The 15803-nt window shown below is 33.8% G+C and overlaps 1 protein-coding gene across 9 annotated transcripts in view; it reads right to left on the bottom strand.

Annotated features, from left to right (window-relative positions):
- The window catches only part of CCDC102B (coiled-coil domain containing 102B), a 161437-nt gene that overhangs the window by 143297 nt on the left and 2337 nt on the right, over positions 1-15803 (bottom strand). For 6 of the 9 annotated variants that reach the window (XM_071804279.1, XM_071804282.1, XM_065831455.2 and 3 more), the window contains exon 2: positions 1348-1967. In XM_071804279.1, the coding sequence (XP_071660380.1) occupies positions 1348-1967 (620 nt within the window). Of the gene's footprint in view, positions 1-1347; positions 1968-4221; positions 4325-7653; positions 7793-15803 lie in introns of all 9 variants that reach the window. The other 3 variants (XM_071804280.1, XM_065831456.2, XM_071804281.1) reach the window with 3 other exon arrangements.

The following is a 15803-nucleotide window of genomic DNA, read 5'->3' as shown; positions in this document are numbered from 1 at the left end:
TGCAACATATCAGTTTGAATCCCATTCAGAAACCAAGGGCATGAAGATACATGTTTTGCATACAAAACATGAGCATAACTTAAAATATTAGAAAACATCATTTAAAAATAAACTATAGTTTAATTAGGAGACTGAATATCTCTTATAAACACTAATTTTCTTTAGAAATGTATTTAAATTCTATCATCTCTGATGAATTGTGTTTAAAAGCTAATCTCATTTTAGCAGATTACCAACAGTTTTATTTCATGCTACTCTGTCCTTTCATGTTTTTAAAAGAATACCTGAAATCTACATTAGAAAACCTCAGAACCTCCTGATAAGAATTTTCCATTCATATTTAAAGTTTCAGTTTTCATTAAATTCTTTTATACTAAAGAGAAAGATAAACAGTTAAAATACTTTTGCCTTCCTATGGCCCATTTGTCTGCCCAAAAATACGAAAGGCATGCTTTTTTTTTTTTTTTTTACCAAATTTATTCTCACTACTAATACTATGGTGATTTTCTTTTGAAAATTCACAGGAATATAATATAATTTATGTGCATTACTGAGTGAGTAAATATTCTGAACATTATACATTCAGGCCTAAGATCATGATAATTTTCATTGAATTGAAGTAAAAAATGTCCTACATCCTACAATGTAGAAAAAAAAAACATTTTCCTACAATGTAGGAAAAAAAATTCCTACCTCTACAGTGATTGCTATCTGTCAGACAAATAATATGTATAGTTTTTACACGGTTGCTGTCTATGATGACTATATAATGCAGGACAAGGCACAGACTTAAAACTGCTAAAACATGAGCAAATAGTTTCATTTTGATGAATTAGTTCTTTTGTATAGAACTAGGAGCCAACCATATTAAGCCATGCCCAAACTTGATTCTTAATTCTGCTTAACAACTTAATTGCACTCCTCACCAAATAAAAATCTTGCCGTTTTGCAGAAGAATTTGCCTCACCTCTTCCCTCATTTCAGAGGCTTTGTAAAGGGAGACTTAAGCTATTTTTAGAAGCCAGGAACCTACATTTCTTTTTTCAAGGCTAGGGAAAAAAAAAAATAAAGGTACACAAAACATGTAGAATTCAGACAACAGAGCTAATCTGTTACCTTAAAACATTAGAGTCAGAACAATACTCTTAAGTTATTGGATGTGAGAGTTACTTCAATGTTTAGCCATACTTGAAAGGTATTGTTTTCCAGATTTCTCTATATTAGTGGTTTTACTGTTGAGGGGATCAGGTAGAATTTTGGTCTAAATCCTTAAAACATCCCATTTGCAGATACATATGTATCATTTCACACTTCTTCATGAACTAAAAAAAAATCCCCATTCTTTACCTTCTTCGTGTCTTCTGCTCCAAGAATCCTGTTGGTTTTGCTCAGTACTTCCCGAGGTTCTTGTTCCAGAAATGTTAACTGGTTTAGGTCTTTTTTAATATAAGATAATTCTGGGCAACTGAATTCTGTTTTGCAAGTAGCTACATTTTCTACATTTTCCTTCTCACTTACTAAATCTTGATTTATTTTTTTAAGCATACTCAGTTCTTTTGCAACACTGTCTAATTTGATTCTCAGTTGTCGTGCTTCCTCTCGGGCTTTATTTCTTTCTGCTCTAACTTTGCTCCATTTTTCCCTCCAGTTAGCAGTACAATCTGACCACCAACGCATGGTTTTCTCCATTTGGGCAGCTCTGGCTTTGACTTCTTCCAGTTCCCGAATTCTTACTGCTTCAAAAATTTCCCAGTCACTGCTGTAATTTTTATACATATATGGGTAATGAGATGAACATGGGTAGAAACTTTGAGATGACAGATTTGAATTACACAGACGGCCAACTGGTAAGCAATCCCCAGATAATTTATAAGGTTGTCTTGTTTGGGTCCCCAAAACCTGCATCTCTTCCATTAGTTTCTGAACAGAGTTTAAATTTGGGTTTGATTCACAAACTAATTTCACTCCTAAAACAAAAGAAAAAGAAAAACATTAATTTATCTTCCCTCAAATTACATGAATAAGCTGAAACAGTAGTTTATTTTACAGCTAATGACATAAACTTAATAATACTGTTAATCTTTTAGAAATTTGCTTCATCCAGAAGAAATAGCTATCAAAATATATTTTATGCAATAGTTTTTGAGTACACCATGAACAGACACAACTATTACTTGACTAGGAATTGCTAACAAGGAAAAAAACAAAACGAAACAAACTCCTAAAAATTATGCTGTTCCAGTAGAAGACTAAACTGTTTAAAGAAAAAAAAGTAGCTTCTATATTCCAATGTCCATCTGTAAAAAATCATGTTTATATGTTAGAGCAACTAGTGTTAACATCTGTAGTTGAAATGTAGAATGCAGTAAACAAAATACTGAAGAGCAGATAGTCTTGGCATTATGATTCAGTCCTGTTTCATTTCATTTGACAGAAGTCAAATAGCAAATCATTAATACATGCTTAAATTTCCCTATTTTTAAAACAAGGATAATTTACAGTTTGAAACAATTATTGAAAAAGCACTGCCCGAAAAATGAGGCACTGTTTTCACTGTGTGCTTTCTTTTTTTCCTTTTTCTTTCTTTTTTTTTTTTCTTTTCTTTTTTTTTCCTTTCTTTCTTTTCAAATAGAAAGACAGCACTGAGGGGCCTAGACCTGAATCCATAATTGTTGAACTGGAAATACAGCTTTGAAGTATCTTGATATTTCACGGTGTAGAAACACATGCAAACTTTCTTTGGTCGGGTAGACTGTTTTCACCCTGATATATGTACAAATTATCAGTAGCTTTCATTGTTTTCAGACATAATGTCTCATTCTGTCTCCTTTGCACACAATGTAGACAATCAAATATTGCACAGAGGTAGTGATGAAGCCAAATTCTCAAAAACAAGAAAAAATGAAACACAACTGGACCCCATGATTCACTGAAGGCTTTTAAGATCTCTGTTTCATCCATGGGACTCTTTCTCTGCAGTTCACGTTAGAAGTTTTATCATTTACTAAAAACAGAGGTGTACAAAAGTGCAATGTTTCTTTGAAGTCTGTTAGATTTATTTTTTTATTAGTCAGCAAGGTACAGTGGTGGCCTCATAATTTAAGAAACGCCTTATAATTTAACATTACATTTAGGACCAGAGAGAACATAAGTATATATATAATATGGGAAGCATGATTCATTACTTATTCTGATTTTATTAATTTGATAATAACCTCAAGAAAAAAAACTAAACACATTACTGTTCTAACTTTGTTGAATTTCCATTCCATTTTAGAGTGAAACATCCACAGGTCTTCTGCATACACCCCTGGTTTAACTGAAGTATAAACATGTTTTCCCATTGACATTAATGAAAGCAGGATTTTCTGCTTTGCAGAAGTGCTGTGCTGCACTGCTGCTGAGAAGATAGCCCCTCCTTTTTCACACATGCATCTACATGTTCTTGACTAGGTAGATTTCCTCTTAGTAAAAGCAGTTAAATAATCAGATCAAAAAGATGTAGCATTCAGAGCTAGTAATTTTTTAGCTTCACTAGAGATGGCATTTAATTTGTATAACTAGTAGTAATATCCAGAGAGCATCAGTCAAGCATTTATGAACAAAGTAAAACAATTTATATATTGTATACAAGATTATATTTCAAACACTTTATTTGACTTCATTATATGAAACTGAAAGAGAACTATGTATTTCATTGATGACTAGAGAAAATTTGCCCTCCTCTGCAAGAAAGGCTTGGGCAGGAATCTCTTTTTGGCTAAAGTGAGGTTTTGCTTATAAACCTTCTTTCCTGGCAAAAAACTACCATGTATCGTGCTGCCCATTATGGTAAACCTACCTGTCAGGTTAGTCAACCTCTATGACCATGCATGATGAAAGCAAATGAACTACCCTTTAAACTGCCACAATTTGTTGTGATATCTATCTATCTATCTATCTATCTATCTATCTATCTATCTATCTATCTATCTATCTTTCTATCTTTCTATCTTTCTATCTATCTTTCTATCTATCTATATGTTGTTGTTTTTTTTTTTTTTTCTAGAAAAATCCTAGAACACCCAGAATTGGACCTTTTAGTGTAGTGTTTAAATTTTCTGCAGATATTTTTCACATTTTCATTTGATCAGAAATCCAATAAATTCTTGTGAGTGTTAAAGCATATCGATAATAGCATCAAGGATGAATATTCCTATGCATCTAGTTTAACATCCATACCTGAATACAGCAGCTCTGTTGCTACAGGGTTGTAGAGCAACTCTGATAAAATGGTGATTGGAATTCTATTTCAGCTGTGAATGATTAAGACTTGTGCTTGTATCTATTTTAAAAATAAATAAATAAAAATCCTCGAAAGGAAGCAAATAGATAAAAAAATTTACAAGTGTTGATTAATATAAAAGTGCCCGAAATGATCAGAATCTCACAGTTCCACAGGGATGATTAATATAGGCATTTTTTTTCTTTTTCCAACTTCAGTCTGATCTTTCATGTTCTCAAAAATACTGCACTGATGAAATGATAACAAGTTTAACTGAAAACTATCATAATACTGAATCGGTTTTTACTGAACCTTTATTCATCCCTGTAGTTACAGAGATACTTTAAAAATAAATTCTCTGGTGTATGACCACCTCATAGTAAAGTAATTCACTGTAAAACATCACATATTTACATTGAACTTTGAAAACTCTCATCTATCTGTATATTGCCAGTCTGTTCAAGAGGTGAACCAGAACATTTTCTAAGTTTTATGTTAACGATAACCAAGACAAGAAAGCTATGTGTTAATACTGTTACAGGTACAGACCTCTAAACATAAAAAAATTTCACAAGTCTGAAAACTAAGGAAAAAAAAAACAACCTGTCTGCAGCTAGTTTTAAAGTTGTTAGCTTGAGTTTGCAGCAGCAGACTAGCTAGCATAGCAGATGAAGTTCAGTGATGGTTATTACTTAATAAGAGATGATTGGATGAAAGATAAGATAAAGTTAGGGAACCAGATGAAAGTGAGGATTTTCTGTCTGGTGAACCCTTTTGATAGTTTCATTCTTAACAATTGAGGAACAATACAGTAATAGAGAATCCCTTTTAGAGTAGTTTTTCTTCAATGAATAATCCAAAATAAGTATGCACAAAATATAGGAAGCAACATTCATTCTGTTATGTGAGTGGTGTGGGGACAGAAAGAGAGAAGGAGATCTAGTGGCTCTCAGAGAAAAAAGAATTTGCAGACATTTGGCAAACACTACAAGGAATATAGGTTTAAAACACATTTCATTATATTGCAAGCTTTGCTTATTTACCTAATGATCCTAAACACCAACATGCAAAAGAAGAGCTCGTTATTTATTCTTACAGGCTATTATTATGGGAAGAGGGAAATGTACTAACCCTTGGTGGCACAGTTAACAAAATTACCAGGAGAGAAAAGATTGATTTCACTTCCCCCACATTAATACTTGTTCACTGAACTCAGTTTTTTTCAGTGAGTTCGGTAGCTGTGCCTTCAATCGACAAACCCCTATACAGGAAGAAGGCTTTGAGAGGATGGACAGGGGTTATGGGCTCATTATGGAAAGAATCTAGGGAGCAACAGACTGTCACTCACCGAAAATTTGGCTGTTTACAAAGGACTGCTCACTACTGAGTCATCAACTCAGGAAAGGGAGATCAAGATATGTGTGCCTATTCATGTTGTAATGCTCATTTTAACTAGTAAGACATTGCCCTTAGAGGTTCTGCCCACTGGCTAGAAAATTCCAACAAGCTGTGAGGAGAGGACGCTTGGTGGTAAAAGGTCTGGCAAAACATATTGTAGATTCACATCATTTTTGTCAAACAATGGTACAGCATGTCACTGACATCTTACCAACTTCAGGGAAGGTAAACTAATCTGGAAACTTAGTATATAGATTATTTTGATCCCTTAGAACAAACACCTGGAGGGTGGAAAGACATCCTTACAGGAGCAGAAATAGTGGTATAGGGAATCTGCACCCTGCCTATGGTAACACTGGTCTCATAAACGTTGCTGCTTTAAGCTGATGGTTTGCTACTTTTGCCTTACCCAGAGAAATACAGCCTTATAGCAGATAACATTTTAAGAATAAAGTAGTACAAGCTTGGTGTGGTTCAAATGTTGTATAGTGGATTTTCCACCTACTATATCAACCTCAAAGTAATGAGACAGTAGACTGATGGAATGGACTACTAAACCACAGATATATAGGAGTGAATCTATTAACACTTTAAATGGGGATCTGACTTGTGGGAACTTTTAAGTTGGCTACACAAGTGACAAATCCCCTTGGGAAGTACCATAGGTAAGGAATTCATAATAGTAGCTGCTCAAATTCCTGTTAGAACAGAAGTAAAACCCATTTGAAATCCATGAAATGAGACTGCAGTTAAACATCCAATTCATGGGTTATCTGGGTCACTCTCCTTCACAAAGAAAAAGGAGTATGGTATGCTGTAGACACTAAAGGGAGCGAGTTAACAATAGCTGAGATTTAGATTATGTCCAAGACCTGAGCATCTTCTCTTGCAGAAAATGTGGCCTTACCATATCACCTTGGCAACACTGAGAACCGGAATGTATACACAAAACTTGTCTCTAACAGATTCTGCCTTTTAACATTGCCCATGGAAAAACTCAGGTATTGCAGATCAGTCATAAACCACATTTAAAACAATTTACAGGAGGAATACCATCTTAATACCACAAGGACAAGTATTGACAGTAAATGATAATGTTACATTAACCCTAAGATCTAAAGTTTATCTGAATTTACCAATATTAATAACACTGGACGTGAAGTTGTACGTGGTTGTGACAAGACTGAAATGGGTACTACAGACATGTAAGACAAGTAATCATACACTAGTAGTCACCAATAATTACACTAGCTCTAAACAATGAGAAAATAATACATGTGGTTTGTTTTTTTTTTTTTATAAACACTCGAATAATTGCTGGGCAAGTCAATATAGACGGACAAAATTAAGATACCATTTGTTCCTGATTGTGTATCTTAAAAAAGAAAAAAAAAATCCAGATAAGTTATTAATAAAAGTACCCTTCCCTTCATGCAATTCCATGATGTACAGGAGCCTATGATTATGGCTCCAAAATTAGTGACAATGAATGTACATTTGAACTTAACCAATATGCACACTACTGCCTGGGATAAAAATTGTACTGATTCTAGTGACCCACTTTAAAACTGGTGGCTACAAAGTAATAGACCACTAGGACACAGAACTAAAAGAGATACTATTTAAACTCTGTTGGGTGAAATTGGTATGAGAACTAAATTAATTTGATACTGAAACACTAGCAAATAAATTGACAGTATTAGAAGAAACTGAAGCTAGTGTATTCAGAATGACCTGGAAAATGCTTAGAAGAAAGAGAAGTCAAAATGTGATAATAATGAACACACAGCTCATGCTAAAACCTGATGTATACTGAGAGCAGTGCCATCATCTTGAAAGTGAGAGCAACACGTATATAGAACACAGTGAACAGGAAGAGACAAGGGCATCTTTGCAAAGTAACTCCTGAGCAGTTTCTTCAGAATCTGCTAATTCGCAGAAATCCTACAGACCATACTTGCGAGCTGAAAAGTATAAATCTGTCAGCTTACCCCTAAAGTTTTTGAAGCAGATCCAACAGCAACCGGACTACTGAGGCTTTTGTGCTTGCCAGCATGATACAGGGGACAACCGCACCATGACAGAGGAGGAAGAAAGAGCACTCTCACCAGCAGCTCAGTAACTATTCTGCTAATAGACAAGTTACGAATTAGAAAATGTGTGACTTAGAGAGTTAATGAATTAATGGAATAATGAATTAGTGAGTTAATGTGTTGGGCAAGTCTGTACAAAAAGTATCTATCTATTGTTTGATGTCTTTTTATGTTTCGGTGTTTTTTTTATTTATTTATTTTTAATGAGCTCATTAAATAAAGTTTAAGTTACAGAATACATTGTACTGTAAATTTGAGAGATCCAAACAGATCATGACAACACACACAGATTATCATACTTCCGGAGTTTGGATCTAATCATGGTCTCTGTTAGCAGGTTAAAAAAATTGTTATTTTAGAACTGAAAATTAAAAGATGGTGATTTCAAGGTTTTCAGTGCACATCCAAATATCATTCAGTTATTTTTTTCCACAGCTATAAAACATAACAATATTAAACCATATGGTATATTTTAAAGTTGTTTATGTTGTTTCCAAACATCATATTCCTAACATGTGTCACAACTAAAAAATCAGCCAAAAATGTCCTGAAGAGACAAGCAATGCAAATTATTTCCTTCCTGTTAAGATTTATGTGATCATTTTTTTCCCTGTTTGCACTTCTCTAGCTCCATTCCTTTTTAATATCAAAATATCAATACAAGTCCAACTTCTTTCCAAAAACTGCTTTATTTACTTCTCATGTCCGGTAATTAAAAACACTTTTGCTGTGAAAATCATGAAATATAAAGTCATGCTTCTAACTTCACAAAGAGAAATGTTTGTGGGTTTGTGAGGTCTCATTTTGCTTATTGTCCAACTACGAAATTTGTGAACTGCCTGAAAGAAACATGTTTTCTCACTGTATCAGTTTGAAAAGTCTTGTTTGTTAAGTGTCTCTTTGAGATCAAATGAAATCACAGCCACAATTCACTAATGCCCTGACCCATAACATAAAAATCATGCAACTTCATCTTTCTTCTGTAACCTACCCTCAGCCTGAACTTTTGAAGTGTAAGAGACAATGTCAGGTCTAAATCTTAATTTCAAAGTTTCTCAATTTTTGGATAGGATTAAAACTCAGATGTTCTACCAAGGAAAAAAAAAAAATATAAAAGTGAGGGAGAAGAAACTAAAAATATTATTTACATTAGCTGAGAAGAAGGAATAAAGCCAGAAGTGCTAAGTTGTCTACATTTCCTATACGTCTGGCCAAATGTAAAACCTTGGGAAAGCTGAATATCACTATTTTCCTCATTATTCTCTTATGGTATAAACACCTTTACCTTGAAAGTAAATAAATAAATTTAATGTCAGGAGAGGTTAAAAAATTCCAGAGAGAATAGGAGTAGGATGAAATCTAAGCAAGTACTTGTTAGTGGAATCTGTGCAAAAATGGAGTCAGATCCCAATTCTGCATTAATCACCACTAGATGAAGGAATAATATGACAGAGAGAAAGAAGACTAAAGAAGAGACCCACGTTTCAGCTTGACCTTCTATTGAAAAATTCAGAAACAAAGTTTTTTAACCACTCTATTAATACTAAGAATTTCAGAAAGTAGCTTCAGGAAAATAGTTCTGTAGGGAAAACTGCATTTTACGAGAATAGAAAAGATTGTGACTGACAAGGTGTTTCTCAAGTACCTCCAGAACGTGTATTACCATATTAGCAGTCGATTTATAGCTAAATTCACAGGAGGAGAGGTAAAGAATGAGTACATTGAAGACAGTGACTGAAAGGAAGAATATATGAATGTCTTGATTTATTAGATAAATTCATTAGATTAGAAGAGAGGAGATTCAGGCTAGACATGAGGAAGAAATTTTTTACAATGAGGGTGGTAAAATACTGCAGCAGGTTGCCCAGCGAGCTGGTAGATGTCCCATCACTGGAGACATCCAAGGCCAGGCTGGATAGGGCTCTGAGCAACCTGATCTAGTTGGAGATGTCCCTGCTCATTGCAGGGGAATTGGACTAGATGACCTTTGAAGATCCCTTCCAACCCAAACGATTATATGATTCCATGCTCTTTTTGTTTTTCATGTGAACAAATCATGGTCTAGAACTTCGTTCTAACTAACTTGATTCTTGACATTTTAAAAAACGTTAGCAGATTATGTGAAAAAGCACTGTTCTAGAAGCAAATACAGTTTTAAAATATCTTGAGATATGAAACCTGATTGCATATTAACACTAAATTAAACTGAGTAACTTTCTATTGCAAGTCCCTGCTTCTTGTTTCTGGGAGATAGAGGATTAGAAATGCTGATATTTAAAAAAAAAAAAAAAAAAAGAAAAAAAAATTATTCTTAAAATCAGTCTGCAGAAAGCAAGAGATACTCAAAATAACATCTACTACTCACACAACAGATAGTGCTTGAATCTGTAAATGAGTTTAAGTATTTAAAGTTTGGGATAATTTCATGCTTGGCTAATTTTCAACCAAGCACCAACTAGAAAGACAGACACTGGATATGTGCAAAACCAGAGATTTAATTATTTAAGTATAAGCAAAATTTTAAGAAAAGTCCAAATAAGTACTACAAAGCAGACTTACTCTGAAAACATAGACTGTTACATTCTGTTTCACATTACTCACTATTTCTTGAATTTGAGAGGTAGCCAGATTGTTTGTTCAGATCTGCAAGACAAATCCTTGTGAAAGATTACTCTTTTTCCGTCTTTAGATAATTCTCTTCCTTTCTGAGAAAAGTCTGTGGTACATCCATTGTTCTCAGTGATGTACTTGGTTTCTGATAGAGATGTGATGCCACACAATTTTCTTCTGGCTCTCTTCATCACTTCCAAAGCTAATTGAATTAGGAGCAAACTAATGGTCTTATTTCCACTACAAGTTGGGTCATGATATAGCAATGTGGAAAAGGACAAGGAAAAAGAAGAATGTATATGAAGTTTGTCACAGAAACTTTGAATATGCAGAGCATTGTGTGTGAAGAAAGTGGCAAAGAAGATAATCAAGCATTCTCAAATACTTCCGAGGCTGAAGGTCAATTCTAAGCTCAGGTGGAATCAATGCAGGAAAGATATATCTGTAATAGCAACAATTAGTTACTTGCAGGAAACATTTAATTCCCCATGAAGTTCCACAAAATTTTATATTTGGACTGATGCTTTTATTGAAACTATTACTATTACTGTAATGCCTGTAACCATGCAGAATGATATATTTCTCTCAATGTGTGAATGGCTTCTATGCCAATAGGAGAATTTGACCACAGAAGCAGTCAAACCAGCATGGCTAAAAGCTTTTAAGAACTGAGTTCTTTATTTTTGTTTTGTTGTTTTTGTTTATTTGGTTGGGGTTTTTTTGTTTTTTTTTTTGTTTTGTTTTTTTTTTTTCCCTGTAGAATAAAAGCACAGCTAGGAAAAGAGATTTTGTTATTTTAAGTTACAATAAGGCATAAGGTGCCCACAATTAAAAGCATTAACTAAGGACAGGAACTCTTTCACAGTGTTATCTTACACTATTGTTGCCAATGGTGGTCTTAGAGGTTCCTGCTCAAAATGAAATCCTACAATTCTCTTTGCCAAAGGATGCACCAGAAGAGAACTTAGTCTATTTCTTTGTGGTTCTATGTACTGCTTTTCCTTTTACCATTTTTTCCTTTGTCTAAATATTTATTCTAAAATAAAATCCTGTTCACTGTTTCAATTTCTTTTCAAACACATTAATATGTTTTATAGACTATTATGCAAATTATATACCTACTGTACACATACACATTCATTAAAAAGACATGTTGTAGTCATAGATTACAACAGATTTAAAGACTAGACAAATTATCTTTTTTTTTTTTTCCCTTTTTGGCTGCCACTTTCAATAAATTCTAAGCAGTTTCAATACTTCAAAATGGAAACTAGCATTATATACTCTTTGTGATTTAGGTCTACTGTACAAGTCATTACATATCATAGCAATATCTCCAAAGATCTTTTACACAGATAAACTAGTGTTTCTTCACATCTTTGAAGTTATATTAGAACCCTCAGGATCAAATATGGGTAACACAAATATTTATACACAGAGATGTTGTCATCTACTACCCATAAGGCCAAAAGAAACTCTGAAGTATTGCAATAACTATAATTTACAGTAACTTTGTTTCCCCAAGAATGTTTAGTTTGATTACAAACCTTCATAATATATCAACTATAATTTTTATACATTTGAGTCTGTACAATTGTTACATATTTCTCAGCCACTACAGTTGAAAAAAAAAAAAAAAAAGATTGTATAATCATATCATGCACGGGGAAAGGGGACCGTTTATGAAACAAAAAACTTTCCCAGAAAATCTCAAACAGAACTAAGTATTGAGCAGAAGCCAAGACAAGCTTAATCCAATTTAACTAGCTAGCTCAGCTGGCTTCCCTTTGAGGTTACATATTGCTTTTTATTACGATATGATCAATGAAAAAAGAGACAAAATCAGTTTTCTAGGTAATTAGGATAAGTATGAACTGTCAATGTTTTAGATCTTTTCAGGGTAAGCAACTTACAAACAGGTTTACAAAACCCAGTGTAAACTTCTGGACTAAGCAAGTAGCCAACTCACCTGAGTTCTAATCTAATCTCATTGATTCTATGTGGAGACTGGTAATCTACTGTGAAATAAGTGTATTGTCTGAATGATGCTCTGTATGATCATTAGGAAAGACAGGCTATGATTAATAACTTCAATTCATACCAACTTCAGAGTGTATTTAAACTAAGGCAATGTTAATTCATACAAATGAATTCATATCAGTTAAAGGTCTGGTCTACTAGGCAACTCCTGAGTAGCACGGAGAGATTTTTTAGAACAATAGTAATCTGTTCTCAAACTTGAAACAGGTAATTGCTTCAGAAGAATATAGTTCACATTAGTTCAGTATACCGAAACACTATCTTTTTTAATGCTTATGCCTAATGATGCAAATCAATGCTTTGTGCAATTTATGAAAACACCAAGGCATCTTGTTTTTCAGACATAGTGAGATTTCCCCTTAATCACATTAAAATGGTTTCTAATTTTTAATTTTTTTCAGCAGTTCCACAGTTGAGGCAAAGAATAAAGTGCATGAGTCCTACTCCCCTGTTTCCACAGAAAGTAGAGTAAGTTAGTTTCAGGGAAAGTTTAATGGGACAAACATTTTTGTACCCCACACTTAAATGAACAGCAGTGTTAACAACGCCACAGCCCTTTTATTGGAGACATGTAGACTGAGCAGCTTCTTACACTCCTTGGCTCACTTGTGACAGAACCAGTTGTCAGTTAAACAACAGAGAATCTCAAAAGACTCCACACAGAGTTGTCAGTGTGTTATTACAGGAGACACAGCTCAGCCAGTACACACATGTGCTGTCTTGCTTATACTGACTGACAGCCCTTTGGAAGGACACTGAGAAACATCTTTCATGGATTTGCTCTGACCTTCCCAGAAAGAGAGAAGGCTCCAGAAATGTACGGGAATAATATCCAAGACATACATCATCCACAAGTATAGATCTGCCTTTGAGCATATCATTCATAATAGGTTTCAGAAGTCATTTTAAAATTTGCAAGCATTAAATCCAGTTGTAAGTTAAAGTCAAAAAGAAAAGAAAACTAAAAACATTTCATTCAGCTGTTCAATTTCAGCCAGGGTGTTTGTTAATTAATTTATCTAAAACATAAATATTTGTAAATAACCTTTAAATAAACATACAGTACACCATTTAGACCAAAGCCCACTGTATCACATCAGGTCCTTATTAGGGTCCATTCTCAGCCATTACTACCATTAGCACTCTAGTATTTGATGTTTTATTTCTTTACATTTAAAAGCCAAATTAATCTCTTTCTGAGAGCCTCTCTAAGTTCTGATTGGGTACAGTGAAAATTTAAGATGCTCAGTTACTCCCAAATGGCACTGAAGACTTGAAAGATCTGCGAGGGTTTTTTTTGTTTTTTGTTCTCACATTTTTCAGATTGGGCTATACATCATATCAGTGGGGCTTCTTTCAGCTTCAAAGGGAAGTTGAAAAAGGCAACTGAAGACTTCTTTAACCATTCAGAAAAGCGCTCTACTGAACAATAATTAGGTCAGACACAATGCTAAAACATGCCCATCCAAACAGTAGAGGTCACGTAAATGTATAGAGAAGCTCCATTATTTAAACAAAAATCAGCACAAGTTTATTTTCCAGAGTTTATACCACATTTCTAACAAATCTTTATATGTTACTCAGTTGGAAAGCAACTTTTCACTGGATAGCTTCGCTTTCATTTATAAGCTTTTTTGCTTACTAACAGAACACTGATTTTTTTTTTCTTTTTCTAATTTCCATATGTGAAGATGTAATGATATATCCATGAAAAACTTCAGTTTTTAATCCCTGTTTATATTCTGAGAAATTCTTCAACTTTTAAAAATTCTTGACAATATCTTAAAATCATATGTTTATGATATGAGAGATTAAGAATTGCCTTGTTATAGTTGAAAACGTTTATGATATTTTTCTATTCAAAACATGACCTAATTTTGAAAGTACTTTCATAACACTGGGAGTAGGGATAATTAATCACATATCTGATGCATTGCTTCAGACCAAGACACAAAATACTTTAATGCTTTTAAGGACACAAAACAATTTTTCTTCTAAACACCTCTTGGAGTCAATCTGGAAAGAAGAGATTTTCTCACCCACATAAGCAGATTAGTAAGAATGCTCATGAATATTTTGTTTTGTCTGGGTCAGAGCCTACCCACTTGGCTCGTTCAACTACTTTGATATAGTTGTATCAGAATTAACAGCCCTGTTGTGCAGAGATGTACTCAGTTTTATCAGAATAGTTTTAGAAGGCATTTCTTCTATAATTAAGTCTTTGAAGAATATTCTTTTAAAAAGGATTTCTTCTCAGACATTGATATGTAATTATTCTTAATTGTGCTTCACAAATGTAGTATTTTAATGCCATCTTATGTCCTTCAGCAGTTCAAGGATTGGGATTTAATTTCAAGTGTGGGATTTAATGATGTAAGATAGCATCCTGTGATGACTCCAACTCCAGTAAGTCTTCTTCGAGGGAAATGTACTTAAGAAGTAATTCATATTTTCATGTAAGCTATGATTCTATAGTTACTAGAGTGTTCACACAAAATAATAACGTGTTGTATCCTGGAGGTCACTGAAATGCGTAGAGAAGCAACTGAATTCTCTCAGTGCCCACAGCAGGCCAATTAGTAGTCCCACCAAAGGAGAAGAAATTAATTGTATAAGAAATTGTTACTCAGTTTGGCTCCTTCCACATATTTTGTTTTCAATATTGTCCTTCAGATAGAAGGGAAGTTGGCAACATTCAATTTTTGTGGGTATCTATGTTGGTGAAAGAAAAAAAACACCACCCACCAAAAAAAAAAAAACAAAACACCAAACCAAACCAAACCAAAAAACCCCCAATCACAAAAACCCAAACCAACCCAACTAACAAACCAACCATACACCCTTCCCCCCAAGAAAAAAAACCAAACAGTAAGAGCTTCCATGACACTTCCTCCCTGGGTGTAACAACTTGGAAAAACCCAATAAGGATCCCTACAAATTGAATTGACTATTAATAACAATTAAAGTGTTGTTTAGACACTGATTTGCCTGTTTTGGTAGTTTTATAGAAGCATACCAGACAAAAATGTAACTCCAATGAAGATCTTTTTTCAGAATGCAAGAAAATCTTTTGAATTAAAGTAGCCCTTACAAAATCATGAGATTAATGTTCTGTTTTCAATCACCATTGTAACTCACTGAGTTGAGTGGAAGATTCAAATTCAAGAAAGAAGTGAAAAGTAAGAACCAGGAAGCTAAAGAAAAAAAATACTTAAAGAGCATGGACACTGAGAATTTATAGGAATATAAGTTATGAATCAATCCATGTTAGGAAACCAAAACACACAAACTTAAATTGAGGATTTTGATATTACTCAAAACTTTGTTGTTATTCATTCTTTTCTTTTCTCCATTTTGCTAAAATATAGTTTAATATAAATGCAAATAAATTACACATC

The sequence above is a fragment of the Patagioenas fasciata genome, chromosome 2, assembly GCF_037038585.1.
Source record: "Patagioenas fasciata isolate bPatFas1 chromosome 2, bPatFas1.hap1, whole genome shotgun sequence".
In the NCBI taxonomy this organism is placed as follows: domain Eukaryota; kingdom Metazoa; phylum Chordata; class Aves; order Columbiformes; family Columbidae; genus Patagioenas; species Patagioenas fasciata.
The sequence above is the reverse complement of the archived record's forward strand: the minus strand, read 5'-3'. Positions and strand labels throughout refer to the sequence as shown.